Here is a 21,702-nt window from a genome sequence, read left to right on the forward strand (position 1 = left end):
TGGGAGAAGAAATGTCCGATTAATTTATCTAGAGGAGAGAGCACAAGAACAAAGGGTTGCTATGCCAGCAGCCTTCCTGAAATGTGCATGTTGTGTGTTTCATCTTTTATGTGTCCTGGAGTAATTCTAAATCAGTGTTTGCAGTGCTGGAGCTCTGTAGAAGCCTGTCCTTGGGTATACTGAAGAGGTCAGGACTTACTGTGAGGGGCTACTACCAGCTGACCTTGAGGTCCTACTTTTGAGAGGGGATGACACCTGGGGAAGGATCGTGTTCGGAAAATATGCCAATAAGCCAGAGAATGAAGCAGTGCAGGAACCCGCCGAGACAAAGGGAGACCCGGCAGCGCGGGTTTCTACTTCACTGGACATCCAACAGCCTCATGAGTACCAGGCAGGAGCATTCTACCAGAATCAGACAAAATGATGGGTTTGGGGGCAGCCTAAATACTGCACAATAGGATATCACACACACTGTGCATTTATAATGAGTGGGCATTAGCCTGATTTGTTCGTCTTCTGAGCTGGAAACATGAATGGGGTCTTCAAACCACAAACCTTGTGAAACACAGGCAGATTGATTAAGGAAATGGTATTCAATAGCCACTTTGGTCCTTCTGCTTCCCTGTCTCCTTCCTTCTGCAACTGTCTCTTCTCTTCTTGACTCTTTTTCTACTTTTTTCTACCACACGTTTTGCCTCACTAATTCCGAGTTCTGCTCTTGCCTACCTCCTCTTTGATGCTTTTATCCTCACTGATTTCCAAATACGTGACCTTCACCTTCTGCTTGCAAAATTCAGTTCCTTCCTCAACCCCTGTCTGCTCTTGCCCCTTCCTGCTCTTTGTGGTTAAATTCTCTTCCTCCAAAGAAAAGACAAATCATAAAAGTAGAGCTCCACCTTGCCAAGTCCACCTCTGAACTCAGTGGTGTTATTCTACTTTTCAAGAATAAACAGGAAATAGTTGATTTTTTAAAAAATTAAAACCTTCCATGTTTGAATGTCCACAGAGCTCTTAATTGCTCAAAGAATTTCCAGTACCACAAAGCATTTTGAAATGTATCGCTTCTCATTTGCACTACTGTTCATGACATGCAGCATGCTCCATTCCTGGCACGGAAAACTGAAGATCGCCGAGTGCGTTGGCCCATGGAGCAGTCTGTGCCTTTGTTCTGACAGCCCAGAACGTGCAAAATGAACCATTTGGAGGCTTTGGAAAATGAACACACTGAGTGCTGCAAAACCAGCAAATGGAATTTCATTTTTATTCTAAGTTTAAAGCTCAGCAAAAAGACTTGTTGTTTGTGCATAGTACCTGTTGTTCTGGTCTACTGAAAACTGAGTAATGTGGTAGTATATGCAAATAGTAATAGGTTAAAGATTTGGCATGCTCTGGAATACTCCAATGACATGTCCAATCACAGCAGTACCATCTGCTTTTCCTTAGATGTGCTAAATTTATAACACTGTGCTAATTTCTATATTAGTTTACACATCACCTTCAGGAAATTGTACTTAACAGATAAGCAATATTTGGGCTTTGTGACTTATCTTTAGCAAACAGTTAGTAAATGTCTCTCCAATTACTCTCAGCTCTCTTCCTGGAGAAAGGAGTTTAGAAATCAATAGCATTGATTATGTACTCTTTTTATCCCTGAAGGAATGGCAATGACTTGCAATTCAAATGTTATTTCCCTAAGTTTTTGCTCATGCTAGAATTTTGACAGACCAAAAGGTGATCAGACTTTCACCTGCAGCTTGGACACCAGCAAAACACAAGAACCTTGCTATTGTACAGCTAAAATTAACCCATTTCGTATGGAGTGGAATTTTCACCATATTTCTAACTGTACCTTCTTTTCAGGTGGTGGTCAATTTGACGTTACAGAGAATACCACCCTACTGATCAACGCCATAAACAAACCTACAAAATACATGGATATGTTCTCTCTGTAATTTGGAAAGAAAACGAAACTAATGGAAGAAAAACTGTTGCACAGTATTGGCAACATCCCCTCCTCATGCTTGCCCACTGACACTCTGAAGCACGAGAAGACAGAAGACCAGGCAAGGAAAGGCTCCTTTCGATGGCCAGCTGGGGCTTCTATGAGTCTCTTGCCCTGTCGGCTTCATGACTGGATGGTTTTCTGATGATCCCGGAGCTCATTTGCAGTGTCTCTGCATGGCGCTGCGCTGAATGATTTCTCCCCACAGGATGAAAGGCTGAGTTAGCCCTTCTTTGGGTCTGAGGGGAGCAGGCATTTCAAAGCGCGAGACCATTGAACCACCACCTGAGGGGACAGCTGTCTAGAGGATATTTTAAATGTGTTTGACACATTTAAATAGATGGTTTCAGCTTGCCAGTCTTGGAATGGCTCCTAAAATAAACGTCAATATAAAAAATAAGGCCATTTGTTTTGGATGATTAAGTGAATCTGGCTCATATATCCAAGGTGTGACAATTCCAATCACATCTTCATTTCAATTTACAGGAAAGAAATAAACTAGGCTTCATTATTGTTCATACTGCTGGTGCTATATATTTGACAGGATAATCTACAGTATTAGTCAGTAAATTGACTCACTGGACTGCCCTTGATCATATGCTCCTTTTTCCGCTCAGCAGGGCCCTCTCTAACAGCTATATATAACCAGGGAGAAAAAAAAAAAGAGACAGTTCTCTCTTAGATCATTATAAGATGATGTTGCATTTGGTTTTCCTGTTGCTTCAAAGGTTATAAATGATGTGATCTTTTCACCATCACATATGATACATGGCTGCTGTTTGTCTGACTTGTCAACTCCTCACACAGAAATCCAATACTCTCCACTTGTCGCATATTCATTTCAGATGTGTGTTCTCTTGCAGGGCCCAAAATTAAATAGTTACTGTATTCCTACCTGCCAGTTTTCACGTCTTGCCTTGTGTGGTCCTTCCTTGCCAAACGACAGTTGTCACGTTAGCAACCCACATGAGTACTTGCAGCAAACGTAAAATCTCCTGATCGTAATTAAAATTCTGCATGCTTTTCTATTAAATAAAGAAAATCATCGTGCATCCTAATCCGTAGCTCTGCTGTTCTGCCACTGTTCTTTAAAGGTCTGATTACTGAGCTAATTGCTCAGGCAGGTTGTTTTTAGACTGCACTGTGCATTTATGGGTTTTATATCACTGTCAAAATAAGTATTGAATTAATCCTGGCTCCTTATCTATGTGTTGAAAAATGGTTTCCTCAGTCCAGACAGAAGTTAAAATTAGAATTAACCTCTAAAAGGGGCCATAGAGTGAAGGGCAGTTCTCAGTGCTAAGAAAGGATGAGAGCACAGACTCAGAAAGCAGACAGCACAGTAGGAGACTGGCACGAGTTACAAAATACAAACTTGCGTAGCTATATTTCAGCAGCTTATCTGCAGCTGTAACCTGTGCTGCTGCAGAAGGAAGGGGAACCAAAGAGCCTTAGGATAGAAAGAGCCTATTGCTATTCCTGTCCAGAATAGTAAATAATTGTTCAGAGACTTTTTTACTGACCTTTGTTTCAGGAGTACTTGCAAGTCAAGGAGAATTACAGGATGTAAATCAGAAATACTCAACTGTGGGTCAGCACATCCACAAAGAGATATAATTCAGCTCACAGTCTCCCTGAGGAACAATCCCTCACAAATCTCTCTTAAACTCACTCCTGATATATCGGGCACATTACAGAAGAAACTGTTTAAGAGCACTGATTAATATTTTCAGCAACTGTAAATCTCCCAGCGTACTGCTTGGTGCTGGCTCTGCCAGCTGGCTGTCAAGGGCTCTTCTGGTCCTGTTCCCTGCCATCCTATGATTTTCTGTTTGTAGTTCGAAGAACAGAATAGAAATCAATAACCGTCCAGACCAAACAGCTTTCTCTACGTTGTAATGCTTTAAACATGCTTCGAAAGCTGCCGGCAGAAAAGATCCCCAGATTCACATGAATTTGGTACTGATTCCTAAGATATCTTCGCTTTGATATGGAAGGCAAGAGGGGAGGACTTGTGGGAAAAGAAAGGTCAAAATTCACATCCCACCATGGCATGCTGATTACCCCTGGGGCACCCCTGTACCCCTGGGGTACAGTGCTTTGGGAGTGCAGACATCTGCCTCAGGCTAAGGCAGCCTGCAGCTCACACAAGAGAGAAAGTGCGGTACGCTCCCCAAAATACCTTTCTGTCTCCCCTCTGATGAATAAGACATCACTGCAGGATAACTAGGTTGTTGTTTCATAGCTGAAGGAGGTAAATATTTGACAGACTCACAAGGAGTCATGTTAGGCAGCAAAGAACGTACAGCAGTGGCAGAAAAAAATTGAGACTAAGAACACTGGCTGGGATGCTACGTGCAATAAAACGACTGGCCTCACGTGAGGTTTGAAAAATATTCAGGAAATAACAGCTGTTAGGTTCAAACACAGCATCTGATGAAAAAAATCTATTGTCATGATATAAGCCTGTTATTCAACCCCAGCTATGCAAATACCCACAAGATGATAATTCACCAAAGGGAAAAGCAGTAACAGAACAAAGAAGGGTGACAAAATCATCAGTCTTCACACGTCAAAAAGCAAAATTCAAATAGATTATTTTTACAAATATTATTTTTACAAATAATCTATTTTACAAATTATTTTACAAAATGACACAAGATAAGCCCCAAGGGAATGTGAACAATGATCAAAGAGAAAATAAGAGACAGACAACACAAACAGGCATCCCCAGGATCTAGAAGTAATAGAACAACAGGGGCATACAGCACCAGAGCATCTTAAAAGAGCTGTCGTGTATTTGGGGAAAAACATCCTTTGTGCAAACTTGAAAAAAAAAGAGTATTTACAGCTAGGGAGCAAGACATTTTCTGTGCCTGCAAAAAGCTATCCTCTGGATTGTTTATTACTCTTTTCTCACCTGCTTCTTTGGTCCCCATGAAAAAGTACAGTTTATATCTCCACCGCATGAACATCCAGCACAGGTAACAATAAGGGCAGAATAATAAAAGACCAACCCATTAGTGAAAAATACAGAACTGACTCCACCGAAGTTCATGACAGGCAAATCTAGGACATCTCCAAAATAAGGAACAAAATGGCAGTGCTCAAAAACATTTAAAAAAAGAACTGCAACAGCTGGCTAATCAATTGCTTTTATGTAAGATCTGAAGTTGATGTGAAAGGTGAAGATTTGGAACAGCAGCACTGACTTAGTGCTTCATGATATTTTTTTTTTTAATTATGGGAGCAAACAATCTTGCTTTCCTCCGTTGTTTTTGCTTCTTTGCTTGCGTGGACTAAGGACCCCCAGCCACCACCTGAGAAATCTGAAATGGCAGGATGAAGTTGGCTTATGGTAAGTCCTTAAATACGCTAAATTTGTTCCTGCTCTTGTTCATGTAACTGTATAAAGAGAAATATCTCAGATCAGGAAAGAAGACTAGCGTAACTAGCTCTCCTCCTTTCTCTTTCAACCTTGCTCTCCTTGCAGGCACAGTCACTGAACTCAGTATTACTTTGTTCACGACAAATACTGACTGAACCCTGCAAATATGCATTACAATATGCAAAACCATTAGCCATCCTGTTTGCTTTCATCTAATACATACCTTTGGTTATTTCTATGTCTTGATTAACCTCACACAAGATCTTCCTCCACTTCCAACACCCTTTTCACTCCCGACGTACGCTCCTGGCAGCTCCAGTGGCCATATGTACTGTTAGTCCCACAAATGCTAAGGAGCTAATACGAAAAACTCGTAGCAAGCTCAAGAAAAGTGTTTTAATAATTCATAAATCATCACATTGAACTGACTGCTCTATCCATAAATAGTAAATCTACTCATCACAAAAATACCACCTCTGGCTTAGAAAGTCCTTGAGCTGCAAAGTCCTGGAGCCCAGGAGGATGCATCAAGGACATATTGCTGTCACAGAGAGCTTCCTGCACCAGGCAGAGCCCTGGCCTAACATGGGACAGCCTTCTTGGGGTTTATCTTCTCCAGATGGAGCTTCCCACAGCGAAGAGATGCAGCCAGTTGCTGAACAGCTGCCCCATGAATTTCAAAGCTACACTGGCTATTTAACAAGTTTGGATAATAACCAGAAGAAATGTTCCTAGCAAGTCCCTTTGCCTTCTGACTATAATGCAGCATGCTTAGCTTGAACAGGTGGCAAGTTCATTTTGCCTAAGATGTAAACCTGGAAACAAGAATCTAAATCTAAAACATTATACATTTCTGTAGGCATTACTAAAACAATTGTTTACAAGCATTTTTTTTTTAAAATCTATAATAAAGTTCTATTATTTCTGATAGGAATCCAGTTTTATGGGGTCTGTGATAAGAAATTTGACTATTGCTAGGTAGAAATATTAAGCTGAAAATAAATGCTACATGAAGAACACATTGACTAGGCCAAAAAGCCAAAAAACAGATTTGCAAAATGGGTAGGAAGAGCAACTAAGCTCATGCTTGGTAGGAAGGGGTTGAAAAGTAATTAAAAAAAGCTATATAGACCACTAATTTTGAAAGTAGCAGATAAATCAAGAAACAACTAATCCTCTTTAGTTTTGCTAGGGAAATTGTTACTAGAAATATTGGTGAGGCTACCTGGAGTGAGAAGCATGATACCCAAACGTAAGAGGCTCAGAGAGAAAACTAGAATTAATAAATTCAGAAAAGCTGAAGCACAGTCATGGCAGGTCATGCCACCATATGAGAGCCTGGGGAAAACTGGCAATTACTAGGTAGACAGGCACAAAAGAAATCCAGTGACCTGTGGGGGAAATACAGTGTAAAGCTAATGTAGGGAGAATAATATCTAAAATATGTTGCGCCTCCTGAGGTTTTTCATCTTAGACACATACATGCACAAACACCCAAGGAGGGACCTGTCTGATGGAAGATTAGCTGATATTTTGGTCTAATGAGGAAAATGTAGTTGAATAGCTGCATAATCTGCCACTGCTCCGCTGTAAAGAATGGGGCAAGATCTTGCAAAACTTGCAAGAAAGGTAATTGTCTTCTGCAAGAGCCACTGGAAGGTTATAGGAAATACCTATATAGTCTATTGGTAGGGCTGGAAAGTTATTGTGCAAGAGCACAAAGTGATTTTCAGAAGGCTTGAGTATCCACTCATTGGTGTAAATATCTGCAAACACAAGAATGTCCCCCAAATTTCTCATGGGAAGTCCTGTGACAGTGGCAGGGTCACCAACCTTTCAAAGTTAGGACAGAGTACTTATGTAGTATAAGCATCCATGCTGCACATGCAATGAAACATATGGGACCAGACAAATACATCTTAATTCATCTAATAGGTATGTAATGGTGAAAAAAGGGTATTAGGACCTTGTACGTCTTCCAGGCAGAAGATACCAAGGGCTCTAAAAGAGCATCCTGTGATGCACAAGTTCTCTCTATCTCACCAGCCTGTGGTGGTATTATGCTTGATTAGACTTGCTATAATTTCCCTTGCCCGCCACGCTCAGCACAGAAAAAAGCCTACAAGCTGAAAATTCTGCAGATGGGGCAAATGAGGGGACTTAGTGTCTGGTTCTACACTGTGATTTGCAAAACCTGAAGACTGTGAATGTGGTAAAACCCTTTGTGTTTTTTTTCATAAATATCTGTTGTACAGATCTTTCCTGTCAATTTGACAACAGAAACAAACCATGTCAGAAAAATGAGCCCTCCATGGAAGTGAAAGAGAAAGCTGGCATAAATTAACAGACAACAGATAGATTAATATCCCAGAAAGTTTGTGCTAGAGAATATCAGGGCTGCTGCATGCAGGTACCTGGAAGATGTTACATCCTGAAGAGGAAATACACAACTTGCTTTCCTAGAATGGCACACAAGATCTCACATTTGTGCAACTCAGGTAATCTGTAATGAACAGGGTTTGTGATCTCCATTCTTAATTATTTATTCTTTTGACAGACAAAGATTACAGAGCAGCTGAAGGCAAGTCTCTACTACCAGCCGGCTTGGGAAGACTTAACAGAAAAATGAATGAGTCGGTCACAGGCAGAGCACTTCCGCTTGACTAGCAGGAAGAGTTATCTCAGAAAACTACATGGAGAACCGCTTGAAGAGAGTGAGGTGACACATGAAAACAAAGGCATCATGTCTCCTAGGAGCCTTGTCGTGACATCACAGAGAAACTAAAACCTTGGCAACTTGGTAAAGTAACTTGCACTTATGCAAGTTGATTATATATGTATGAGTGTGTACCAATGCATGCACAGTATCTGTGTGAGAAATTACATACGCAGGTTAGAAGGTAAATGATTCAAAGAGCTATGCTATCGCTTAGAGAGAAGTTACAGGCTCGATGCAGAAATTCACAGGTAGGATTCTGGACTTCTGTTACTCCATGTGTTTAGGCAACCACAGTAGCCTTCTCTGACCTTTCCAATCTGTTTATCCAAGAGCTAAAAACACTCTGGCACACTCAGTATGCCAGATATATTCAACCAGCCAGTGGAAAACTGAGCTTTCCAATAGCAAGTCCTTCCTGACAGTAAAGGAGCGTTGTGTGGGAAGAGCCAGGGCTGTGCCATCTCTGAGATGCCATGGGGAGAGTCCAGTCACAAGAGCAGAAGTGGGTAAATTTTTAGTGACCTGTGGCTGGGCTTGGCAAGCAGTATTCAGATGCTCCCAACTTGAAATGGGTCTTTGTGAAGACTCTGGGAAGACTCAGCAACAAGCACTCAGAATAGGTAGAACTTCAAGGTGTTTATTCCTTCCAGTGTAGCTATCTCTAGCCCTTCCTCATGTTGTAGCAAAGAAAATCTCCTTCCCTACCTATCCATCCACTCCCAGTTGGCCAATTGCTTCTTTTGTGCAAGATAGATTAGTGTTGTTATAAAAAAAACCAAACCTAAACAGTTAAAAAAAAACCCCAAAAACAAGCAGCAAGAGAAATATCCAAGTATGAATATCCATATTTACAGTAAATAGCATCTTGCTCTAGCAGTGGATCAAGTGAAATAAACATGTCTGATCATTAAATCAAACTAAAGGTGTCAGAATCAGGCTCTGACTGATCAGTTTGCCATAAGCAATGGCTGTTAACTTGAACAGAAATGACTAAACAATGTTGTTTTCCTTCTGGAACAAAAGATAGAGAAACAAATGGCTTCAACTCCACTTTTTTAGAAGTACTATAAAAACTGGATTTTACTGGAACTCATGAAGCTTTTCAGACCTTGAGACGGCATGAGGTTTCAACAGTCTAGTTAATACAATTTGGTTTTGCACAATGTCATTTGGACAACATCATTACAGAATGCTTCACAATTAATTACATTCAAATAGCAGCTTCTATCCCCTGTGGAGAACAGGATTAATTGGGTCAGATGTAAATACGCATTTCATGGATCCTACTGAACACTTGCCCATCTCCCCAATTTACTATGTAATTTGATACAACCGGCGTGCTATGCTCTGGAGATGTGCAGGGTGAGCACAGTGGCAAGTCAGGGTAGAAATACACGGATACAGCAGTGCTGGTATTCTCAGCCTGCATTATGCTTGGCTCTAACTGCACAACCCTTTCATTTTCTTGCAGAAATACTAATTTGTATTTACTCACGCTGAAATACTCTGCTGTTGAAAATGAAGCTTGGGACAGAACTCAGGACTGATATGAAGCATTGTGACGGACCCCTGGCAATATGGGATCAGAAACTGTTCTCCTCCCAGGTGTCTTCACACTCTGTTGGAAAGAGGACTTGACCACCACTGCAGTGAGAAACCCTGAGACCACGGCCTTAGTGGGTCCTGACTCTGGGCAGAAAAAGAGTAAAGATAAGCTACCTACAGGGAAAGAACAAAGGAGCCAACTTTGGGGCAAAGTTGTTTCCTTGACCCCTTCTGCCTAAATCTTGGGACCGCAATGGCTTTTCACACTCTTTCTGGAGTCTTGGGTAGGGGCAGTTTAGGTTAAACATACTCCTCCTGAAGTCCCCTTTCTTCATTTTTTTATCGTGAAACACATATTCAGCTGGCTTTTTTCCATGAAATAAGGTGGGCCAGAACACATCCAATGAAAGAATCACCATTTTCTAAAATAATCTGGAAAACAAAAGCTTGTGCCTGTGGCAGGTGGTTCTTGAAAAGCTACTTCTTGTTGCTTTAAAGCATCGAAAATAAGAACACTGTTTCCTGGCTCTTTCTAGCTTCCTCTGCCCTATTTTCAGTTTGCACTCTCCCCTAGGTATAATAAGAAATGAGACATTTGCACCCAGCTGGAGAGTACCTTTCATGAGCTGGAAAACTGCAGAGTTCATTTCTGGCGTGTTTCCTGCTGTTCATGAGTAACTACCAGGACAAACTCACTCGAGTGAAGTGCAAACGTCAGTCCCCAAGGCTTGTCAGTTCAGAGCTGATCCTTTCAGCCACTGCTTGCAGGGTAGGTACAAGAGAGGACTCAGGGTTTCTAAAGCAAAGTAACACTACCGAGCAAACGAAAAAACTTTATTGAGTATTCCGTCTGGCTTTTGCAGTCCTACCTGTCCCAGGTGGTGCAGCATACAGTCATTTTGTCATCCCACATCTGAAATATTGTAATATTACTGTTCTGTAGCCCCTTTAAACTTAGTTTTACAATGCTTATATCCTGTTCATACCTTATTTAACGTTAAGGAGTAATTTGCTACAGTATTTGCAACCTGGCCAACAGGAGTCATTATACCGTATCATGTCCTACTTGCTGCTTTGGTGCCACACCTGGTCCCTATAGTTTGATCTTCTGTCCCCTGCTCCCACTGAGTACTCCATGTTGCACCACTCTGATCCTTGCAGTGGATATAAAGATTCACCATTCTGCAGCCTTTCCAACTCCCCATCAGTTCTCCACTTCCCTGGTTTCCACCACCTCTAAACTAGGCATTTTTTCCCTGTCCTCCATTTTTTTTTCCCCCAGAACTACGAATTTTGTTCTCCTGATTTTGTTCTCCTGGCTTTGCCTCTACTCTGGTACCTGGATTCCATTACTTCAGCTTGCACACTTGTACTCTACCAGCTTTAATTAATGCTTGGATATTTGGGAGTTGATATTTGGAGGTCTTTCTCAGGAGCTGGTATTACATGTTCCATAAATTAGTCTGTCTTCGATAACAGAATGTTTAGTGAACCCAAATTTTTATTTGATTTTCAGAGTTCTCTCCCTTGAAATGCAACTACCCTTTTTCTTTTCTGTTTCTTGGTTTGGGGTGAAAAATCCACCCTGTGTAGTCCATCATCTTATTATGTCTGAGGCTGTAAAACACATGAAACACAGATACTTGTTCTGAGTTTTTTTACCTTCCTTCCTCCAATAAAGGACAGAAAAGCTTCCATTTCACTTTTAACGACACTTGTAAACAGTCCCTTATAAAAACAAAATTCTGTCTTTTACTGTTTCTTTGTCTGTGTGTGTTTTTCACTGGAAAATCTGCATTTCCAGTGAGCTTAGTCTGTCCACCTGGACAGACTGCTCTTACTAGATTTTTGACCCATTGCTTGGATACCGTCCCCATGGCTGAACGGCTGCTTTTCCAACAGGTTGATCTTTCTTTGGGGACTCCTGTCTCTCTTTAGACTTGTCCTAGAGCTAGGCTAAGGATTTATATCCAGATGTTTTTCCAGTTTGAAATGATGCTTTTGTTTAAATGTTTAAACTTACTATGGTAAGTTCATTTAATAAACAATAAAGATACTTTGACTGATGTTAACTAGGGCCATTCCTAGCCAATTCATGCTCGCAATAAAATGACAGACAAAGACATTCAGATGAAGTCACAAGGTGACACGGGAACATGTTGAAATGTTTTGTGTCTGTTATTTAACTGGTTCTGTGCAGTCATATGCGGGACCGTAACTTCAAGCTAAATGATCATTTTTGTGTTTTTATCTTCTGCTGGATTTTTTCTGCACAGTTACATTAAAGCGCTAATGCAATTGCCCTGGAAAAAGAAAAGTAACCGCAATATCTTGAAAGTGTTTATCTACAGCAGAAGCTACGTGCTCTTTAATCCATTAAGTAGGCAAGATGTGTGTGAGGGAGAAAGCCGTTCAGACTCGGGTTCTTATTTTTCACAATGAAACTCATGTGCCTGAGCTCGCCTGGTGAGTACCAAAAATAGCTCAGCAAAAAGGGCTTTCCTTGAGCACTTCCATTATTCACATGATGCGGCACCTTACATAACGCCAGGCGTGCACGTCACCCCCCCGAGTGCGGTGCAGATGGATGCTAGCGGGCAAAAATTTCCACCAGGGACAGTAGTACCACGTGCTTTAAAGGCAAAGTCAGGCTGAAGGCGCTGATTGTTTTCAATGGGCAAGGCTAGAAAATCTTAGAAAATTGTTTGGGGGGTCTGACAAAAAGGTTTTGGTATGATTAAAATGGCAGAGACAGCCTTTGAAAAAGACCACTGTTACTCAATGTGTACCTCTTGTCCTTTTAAAGACGGAAATATTGTATCATCTTGACAGTCGCCGTGACTTTGGGCACTTGGGGTACCTGCCTTGTCACCTGCAGCTCCATCCAGAGACCAGCAGTTCTCTGAAGCACTCGTCCAGGTGCTGCCATCTTTGCTCAGTGGAGTTGTCCTTTGCTGCTGTAATCACTGAGTCTCAGTCCCAGCGCCTTCATTTAAAAACACCATTTGTGCTTCCCTTTGCTAATCTGCATGCATGTGAACCCCCCTGGCTGCAGCATTGTTATTTGTATTGCTCTGTGTTCCCTGCACATGGGATTAAAGTCTGTCACAGCCTCCAGCTGCACAGTTTTTTGTTCAAGCTATAAAGTATTGCTTTTAACACTAACGGTCCCAAAGTCAACCCCTATTCTTGGTCACAGTGGTAACCATCACACATATAATTTAGGAAGTCATCTTTGAGATGATGGTATGAATACTAGTGTACTGTGCGTCATTTTGACGACTGAACATATCACATAATAATTACTGTTTTTAAAAAGGGACAACTGAACCTGTGTAAACAGAGTTCTTCTGCTTCCCTGGAAACACATCATTTTGAAAAATAAGTAAATCTTGTTTGATTATTACAAATAATATTTAAAAAAGAAGTTCCTTTCCTTCAGGTGATCTGGCACTACGCAAATTTAGATTTTAATATAATGAAACAGTACTACATCCTCCGTACCATCAGACTCACGGCTTCTGTGGCCTGTACTCTCTCTGTGCAAAAAGTAGTATCATGATATATAATAAATAGGCAACCATTTCTCTCAGCAGTGAAGTATTGCTACTGTTGGGTGTATTTCACTGTGAGCAGGAAGACTACACAGATCTTTAGGACAAGCATTGAATCCTTCCTCCAACAGAAACTGCATGGGGAAGGCAGACAGGTTGAAGCACTGATTACCTGAAGATGCAGGGATTTATTCAGTATGGAAGATGGCAACAGGTCCTGATAGCGCAATCTGTCCTAATGCAATGACAAGTCAATGGTTCAGCTGTGAATACAATTTCTGGACTGTCAACAACACAACCTGGACTTTCCTAGAGAAACATTAACCAGTCTGATCTTTGGCTTAAGAGATCTGACAGTCTCTTAAGGTATCTTGTGCTTTCATGCAATGCTCTGAGGGTTGCAGCACTAAGAAGAACAAGACCCAGCAGAAGCAATAATGAAAGCAGTGACAGAGATATAGACTTATAAAATGGGGAACAGTATCTTTCTTCTTTTGTAGATCTAGCTGCTAAACCCAGGAATCCTGGTCAGGCATGGTTTGGCACCTATTTTTTCTCTCCCCAGATTAGCACTGAATGATGCAGTATAAATATTCAATCAATCACCCCTCTTTTACACTGTCTCCTCTTGACTGTGTCACAATCACTTGCCTGTGACTTTCAGATTCGCATTTACAATAAACCCTAGTTCAGTGAGAATACCTCAAGTCAAGCTCCCTGCTTGTGAGGCTTCTTGTGGCACCACTTGTTGCTATGTTCTCCTCTGCACACAAATGTCCTTCTCTTGAGCAGAAAAATACCGAGCTGCAGCTATGGTAGCATTGGTCCAGAAACCTCTGTCTTGGTATGTCTCCTCTGTTCACCTCTCAAGTGCACATCGCTTCTGTGGTGGGAGTTCTCCAGGGGAAATCAACGCCAGTGCAGCTCCAGCTCTTAGGGCTTTGCAGCAAAAGTACTGCAGCAACATGGCCCCTCTGTGTACTCTCCTGGCCATGCATGTAATACACAATATTCAAAAGCAGAAGACAGCTTTCTGCAAGCGTTCCTTAGGGAGAGGGTAACCAAGCCCTACATGAACCTTAGCTGGACTACTAGCACTACGTGACTGATAAGACACACAACACTAAGTACATACTTCGACTGTTTTTGTAGTTGTGTGGCATCAGCTTTCCAGTGACAGCATAGTAATATTGGTCCTGTCTTCTAGACAGACCCTGAAATTTTTCTTTATATGTTCAGTTTTGTATACATGTAAATACGATTATTTCTACAGTAGAAAGTATCCAGAAAAGAAGGGTCTCTTCAGTTGCTTGATATCGTAGCTCTGAAAGTGAACAATTTATTGCATTGCAAACCCTCTATCCTAATTTTGCTGTGTAACGTGAACTGTGATTTTTGCTTTGATTTTGAAAGCTACTAATTCCCTTTACAGTGTACAAAATCCACTGAAATCATCTGCATCTTATAATCACATAACTTTACAGAGCTTGATCAAAATCAGAGGCCCAGAGCAGCTCAAAAGCTGCTCAGGCAATGTTTTTGTTCTGGGAAATCAGGTCCCAAGAGATTTAAATCCTGGTCCCGTTTTATTTAAATGAATAAATTTCATTTCTCAGCCACTAGTACCAAGCAGTGAGCTGCACACTAAGCTCATTTCTCTCTCCATCACTGATTTTATTGCCTCCACAACTCACCCGTAATCTGGATCTATCAGCTGCTATCATATTGCTTCAGATCTGCTACACGCTACGCTGTGTAAAAGATTTCAGCTCCATGGCTCTTCTCCAAGCAAATAAAAAGAAACCAACGAAATATTTTTTTCATTCATAGATATTCATACTCCATTATGCAGGGCTCAGGACATTAAGAGGAAGAACACTGCAGGTTGGCGGTTCAAGAATAAATATCGTAGCATTAAAAATGCATTTCATCATTATACATACCAAGTTTTGTTGGAATGTGTTCATCTGAAAGATGACACAATGTGGGATTTTCTGTCTCAAGGCATTTCCTACACTCCTGTCCCCCCCCACCCCCCCACTATATTTATACAGGACCAGGCTACTGAATACACATGCACTCTCTTTGGGAGGTTTGGAATGGGGGTGGCGCAAGCCAACCATGGAAAAGAGCAAGCATAAGGATGGGCCACAAGAATGTACAACATGAAACTGCTGTTCATGCTGGGGACAGTATTGCATATTTTGTGGGGACGTTTAGCAAAGAGAATACAAGAGACTACTAGTGATGCCATGAAAATCATCCATTTTGCTGATTTATGACATCATTGCACATACTAAAACTCTCTCTTGCTTTCTCTTTCTCACTACAGTTTTACCCTCAAACTTGAATTGCCGATCTGATTCACTGTCCCGTAAGCTGATGACTCTTTGCTCCGCAAGCCATTCATGCGCCGCACGGACTCGACGCTTTCATTCCCAACAGTCATAGTCTGTGCCTGTCCCCAGAGTGTCAGCATAGATAGCAGCAGCAAGAATGAGAATATCACAGCGGTAACACAACGACACACATACACAACACGCAAAGAGAAGAATGGCTCAGTTAGAGAAGACCATCATGCAAAACAACGTGAATCACTTTCAAGGCAAAATAAACTGAGAAAATTGTGAGAGACAAACTCAAGTAAAGAGATGCAGAAAACACCTCCTAAAGAGATGGCCTTAGTAACATCATTCCCTATTTTGAAATTCATGCAACCAGATTCATAGGAAAAGTGAAAGCAAGCCTGTGCAAATGATTAGGTGTCTCTTACTCCAGCAGAATATTTCCTTGTATTTAATTAGGGCATTACCCATTTTGCAAAGAATCCATGTACCAACTGGCTTAGGATAAACACAGGTCTTCTGGTGATTTGGTTTTAAATAACTTTATTTTAATAGTCACCGGAATAATCATTCCCACAACAGATGAATAACCACTTCCATGGACCAAAACCTCATAATTTTTGAGTGATGCCACTGGATACTGTTACTTACCAACGGTGGCTTCTTGCCTACTTGTTCATCTCTAAAGAAGACATCATATCCAAACCTGAAATTACAGACCCCATACAGCAGCTTCTGCTGCTGCCATGCTGGTTTTGGAAACAAAGGCTTCCAGTGACAGTGCATCAGGCCTGTGTGCCTGCAGACGGGCAAGCATTTCTGCTCTCTCTTGTAATCTAATCTTATCGGGAATCTCAATTCACCTGACAATAATATTAAACCAGAGAACAGCACTGGATTGCTTCCCAGAGCATCCATCAAATATTACATTAGCTACAGAATATTTATTAGACAGACCTGTCAAAACACAAATGCCCTGTGCCATTGTTGTCATCCCTCTTGTAAAGGAAACTATTATTTGTGGCTTGAAGCACTCGCGCAGCTCAAGAAAATATTTACTTCACCTAGCAAATGCATATGTACAGCATAAACCTAAATGTTTCTACTGATGCTGAAAATCAGTGACATAGATACAAGAGGGATGAAGCCTTTATAGTTGTGGGAACAATCATATCCGGGCTAAAATTCAATTTAATGTCTATTCTTGTCTTTCCATTTACCAAAGAAAAAATCAGGAAAGCTAGACAGACTTCCTAAAAATATTTCTAGACTGACATCTAGGTTAAAAACAAGCCTCTCTTCCACTCTTCTTTCAGTCACTGGTATAAAATGATGTGATGACAATACTCACAAATAGTCCCTTTGCTAAAAATTTGAAGTTAGTATCAGTAACAAACTGTGAAATAGTAGAATGTAGAGAGGAAATTGTCCTAATCCTTCTCTTTTTTAAAGTGGTCATGTTTCCTGGTTTTAGTTGGGAAAGACACCAGTCCCTGGTGATTTAGAAGTGAGGGCAGAACTGCTGTTCACTCTGCAATGGGCTACCCTAAGAAATCTCCCATTTTAGCATGACTAGCTAGGTAGCACTAGAAAAGACAAGTCTCAAGCATGTGCTGATGTCAGCACGTCTGGATGATGTCAAGGAAATAATATTGGTCCTCTATATCATTGCTTCTAACTGTTCTTTATGTGCTGGTGGTTGTCACATAATAGCATAATATTTGGGGATCAGAAGAAAATCTAATTTTTACAGGTAAAGGTACAACTGCCTCGGCAATTGCAAGAAGAGAATAAAATTCTTGGAATCAGTGCCCAATCTGTTGACATTGATCAATAACTTCATAAACTGCAAATAAACCTAGTGGCAAGTTTTCAGCTCTTTATCAAGGAGTAAGTCACTCAGAAGAAAACTTTAGAATAAGATTCTCCTGCAAGGGCAAGAAGAACTGAGGTGAGAAATCAACTGCACATCAGCGTGCTGTCCGGGCAGACTCAGTCACCCCAAGTAAAGAGCAGCTGTACCTTGTTTTGTCTTCTTTGCCTTCTTCGGAGCCTCAGAAACTCCTTGTGTTGCCGTGAAACAAAGTTGACTGCTGCATACTCCAGTAATGCAGCAAAAACGAAGAGAAGGCACACGGCCATCCAGATGTCGATAGCTTTTACATAGGAGACCTACAAAGAAATAAGACACAGCATGTTATATTTGAAACTTCTTCATGAGCTGAAGATATTGACGTGAAAAAATAAATACTTTTCTGCACAGCATTAGTTCCAATTGTTCAATGAGATGGATTTTTTCTTGTTTTGGTTTGTTAGTTCATTGGCTTATAACAAATAAACAATCCAACTATTAATGGAAATGCGTGTTCACAAAGAATACACAAATTATGAGCTGCTGCCTTTAGGAAAAGAATCAAGATTAATCTAACAAAATACAAGTGCTCTTATAGTCACAATCACAGCTTATCAGAAATAATATGAATACATGGTGTGATACAATACCTATAGAAAAACAACTCTAGAAAGTTTATAGTTATCACCTTTTTCATCTTTTATGAACCTATTACCATATTGATCAATTAGCTATGGTTGGTATCCATAACCTCAAAGTAAACTCAGAGTACTGTATCCTATTGGTTCATATGACGTTACTAATATATGTGTTATTAAATATTCGATCCTAGTTGCATGACAACATGTTTATCCAACAACTCTATAAGAAAAATAAATCTTCATAGATATTATCTACTACAAATGCCCAAATACCAAATGCCTCTGTTCTAGTAAAAGCCTATTCTGATTTGAATTGACTGGTCCACAATAAAATCAGATGTATTGCAGCACTGCAATGTCACAAGATTTTTATCATATTACCTACACAGTGGGCCAAACAGTAGCTAATTAATGAGCTACACACTATGCATATCAAAGGTACATTGTCCTCCATAGCTGTATTTGGTCTCTGCCTTTCTTTGTAGCCTTGCAGTTTTTAAGCAAAGATCTTATGATAAGGCAACAGCAGGTTGTCTCTTTTGTTTATCAGGTATTACATCCAGGGTGGAATTAAAATCATCTGACTTTTAATGTCTACCACGTACATGTAAGCTAGTTGCCTAAACTCCTTTTATATAAATAAATCAAGCAATGAAGAAGAACAGGCATTTCTAGCATGCAATGCATCTGAATTGTTTTAGATGTCTTCTTTGGGATGTGATGAATAACACCCAAATAGTGCTTCGCCATCTTCATGTCTGTAAAGAGGAGCTTAGAACCACTGTCTAAGCATAGATACACGGGGCTTTACTCAGTTGTCTAAATAAAAGGATCACATACTGCCACATTAGGTACCTAGCCTCTATTTGCTAATCCAGCAGAGCACAAATGTCCTGTATTATACTAACCAGTCCTCTGGAGATGTCTCAGATACCCATGGTCACCTCAAATGGCACCACCATAAAACTGAATCAAGATAAACAAAATAGGTTGTACCTAAACTCTGAAAAATTATAATCAAAGGTATTTAAAGTCTGAATAATACCCTGCAGGCCAAACATTTCAATGCCGTCAAAACATACAGTGGTCTGAAAAGAGAGCAGAAAAGGATGTGTTGTGCATCTAACACTCTAAGGTTTAGAAGATCCAGTCTCCACCTTGGAAAACTCCACCACTACCCTTTGCACACTCTATTCGAAATGACCTTGCTTTATGGTTGTGGCTACCATTTCATGATGAAGGGAACACACCTATTTCAGTAGATTTTGCTCCTGTTTACCATGTGGTTGAATAGCATCACTTTTCGAAGTCTGTAGAACATTTTTTGTTAATGTCAAATGGAATATACTGCACTATGTGTTCCAGCTAGCAATATGAGCAGAGAAACTGGCATTTAAAGCATGGCAGAAAGGATACAAAGCTCCATCCTGCAGATCCTGAACACTGAGCAGGACATTTCAGAGGAGCCAAATACTGCTATTCAGCCTGCACCATGGGAACATATATTTCTGTAGTTGAGGCTATACTCTGGCTCCACACTACCATGCCCACTGCAACGCCCACAATACAACATGCACAGGCTGAGATGGAAGAGGAGGATTTAGCAGGCTAAGGTGACACTATGAATCTGTGCCTTTCAATTAGATACACAACTGGTATGCATTTCTCTCTCCCACGCATAAAAAAATCTTACAAGTTACATCTTTACTGACGGCTGTGAAACCCAGTGAAAACTCGACAGTGTCCCAGACGCTCTGTGCCACAGGCTGAGGTGCAGTAGGAATCAAGTCACTGTAACTTCTGCAAAATGCAGCTGAGTTTAGATTGTTTGTTACCTTCCTTGAAGGGGCAGCTTGTTTTCCTTTACAAATGCCCTTAGGAGATGTATTAGACATGCATAAACAGCTGGATTGTGCTGCCAGAGATGGCACATTGCTGGGAGCTGAAGCCACAAGGATCAGCATTTCTGACTGTGCAAATCCTGTCCTAGTGGGCTTAAAGCAGGGAGGGCAAAATAATAAAGGCAGCCCTGAGTTAGCCTTCCTGCCTCTTACACAGTGCTGCCATAAATGGCACACAATTGCTGAACCAGCTGGATTGTTTTAACTCCAGCCTGCTGGGCTGGAATCAGAAGATCACGATATACTTGGCAGGTAGGCAGATTGTTTTATTGTTTAGCGGTTGCCATACCATGGCACAGCTTTAAATGTGAAAACAGCACACTAAAAATAAATAAATGGAGAAGTCCTGCTGATCCCTTTGTTTTCAAATCACTTTATGTAATTTTACCTATGTATCCCCAGTATGTACAGAATTATGCTGCTAAAAGCCTAAAAGCCCATGCGATTTTCTGAAGTCAGACTTTTTTCTAGCTACCCCTATGCATGGAAAATGACATGGATCTATTACACCAAGCCTAGGAAGGCCTCACCCGGTACATGTTTCCAAAGAAGTCCTAAAGTGAGAGCCCAGATTTTAGATCAGCACTTTGGTATCTAAAGCATGCACAATGCAAAGATTCAGTGGATTTTAGGGTCTCTGATTGCTTTAGCTGACTTTCACCTGTGTCTTCCTTAAACTAGGAAATGGTCACATCTACCAGATTGTAGACTGATCTGAAGTGAACCTCTCTCAACCACCCTTGCTGAAGCTGTTCCACTTTGTATGAAAACACTTAAAAATCCATTGGCTTGGGGACTGGGAACAGAGCCTCCCCTTCCTAGATGCAAATCTTAAGCAGTGGAATATGAAGTCATTCTCTGTCTCTGTGTCCCAAACACATGCAGGGACTGAGAAGGTCCTATCACAGAGTATTTCATGGTGCTTGAACAATTTCCTCAGTGAGATGAGCATGGAAAGGATGTGAATTTGATCTGCACATTCCAGGTGAGTGCTATAACCACTTGCCTGTCAGATGTTGTAGCTTCTTACTGTGGTGTCTCACATGTCAATGAAATGCCTTTTTCTAAGAGCTCCTCAGCCATTTCCCACTTATCTCCACAGGAAACTCTCCACTCGGCAGGCTCTAGTATGCATCTCATTCCTAGGTGCTTATTTTTCCTTTGCACTGTAGAAGGAACCTTTCACATCTAATTTTCAGCTAGAAATATTGCTGAGTGACAGGCTCATAGGAGCTGGGGTCTGCAAAACAGTACTTCATGATATCATAGACACATCCATTGCTTCGGGAGGTTCTTCCACCAAACTCAAAAACAGTGTTACCAGCTATGTTTTTTCCCAGATCGTAGTATAGCTTGAAAACTCGTATGTTTGCTCAACTAAAAGGCTTATATCACCTGCTTTCGTAAGGACTCATCAAACAATACTGTATCTCCAGCTTCCTTAACTACCATGTCCATGCTCCATGCTCCATAGTCACTACTGTGTACATGTATAGACCCTGATTTTTTTGGAGAAGGCTTCATCTCACCTAACTTAAAACATGTTATGTACATGTGGGTTTTTTTTTTTAAATTAATGGTAAGAAATAAGCATTTTTAGGACAAAAAGTATCTAAGTGTGAGATAGCTATCTATAATATAATCAAACAAACTGTACCCTAAAAATGCCAGTCTCTCATTTTTGACCAAGACTGAAGTTTTGTATGGCTATTTCAGGTATATATGTCTGCTTGGTATAGGCCTATGTTGGTCAGA

General features: G+C 40.8%; 1 protein-coding gene across 1 annotated transcript in view; it reads right to left on the reverse strand.

The window, feature by feature from the left end:
* The window catches only part of LOC104080380 (glycine receptor subunit alpha-2-like), a 32,151-nt gene extending 10,746 nt beyond the window's left edge, over nt 1-21,405 (reverse strand). Inside the window, exons 1-2 of the mRNA XM_009582755.1 lie at nt 21,343-21,405; nt 17,576-17,725 (exon numbers count right to left, since the gene is read on the reverse strand). Of these exons, the coding sequence (XP_009581050.1) occupies nt 17,576-17,725; nt 21,343-21,405 (213 nt within the window). The remainder of the gene's footprint in view (nt 1-17,575; nt 17,726-21,342) is intronic.
* Nucleotides 21,406-21,702: the final 297 nt, after the last annotated feature.

This window comes from Fulmarus glacialis, unplaced genomic scaffold (assembly GCF_000690835.1).
Source record: "Fulmarus glacialis isolate BGI_N327 unplaced genomic scaffold, ASM69083v1 scaffold7298, whole genome shotgun sequence".
Taxonomy (NCBI): Eukaryota; Metazoa; Chordata; class Aves; order Procellariiformes; family Procellariidae; genus Fulmarus; species Fulmarus glacialis.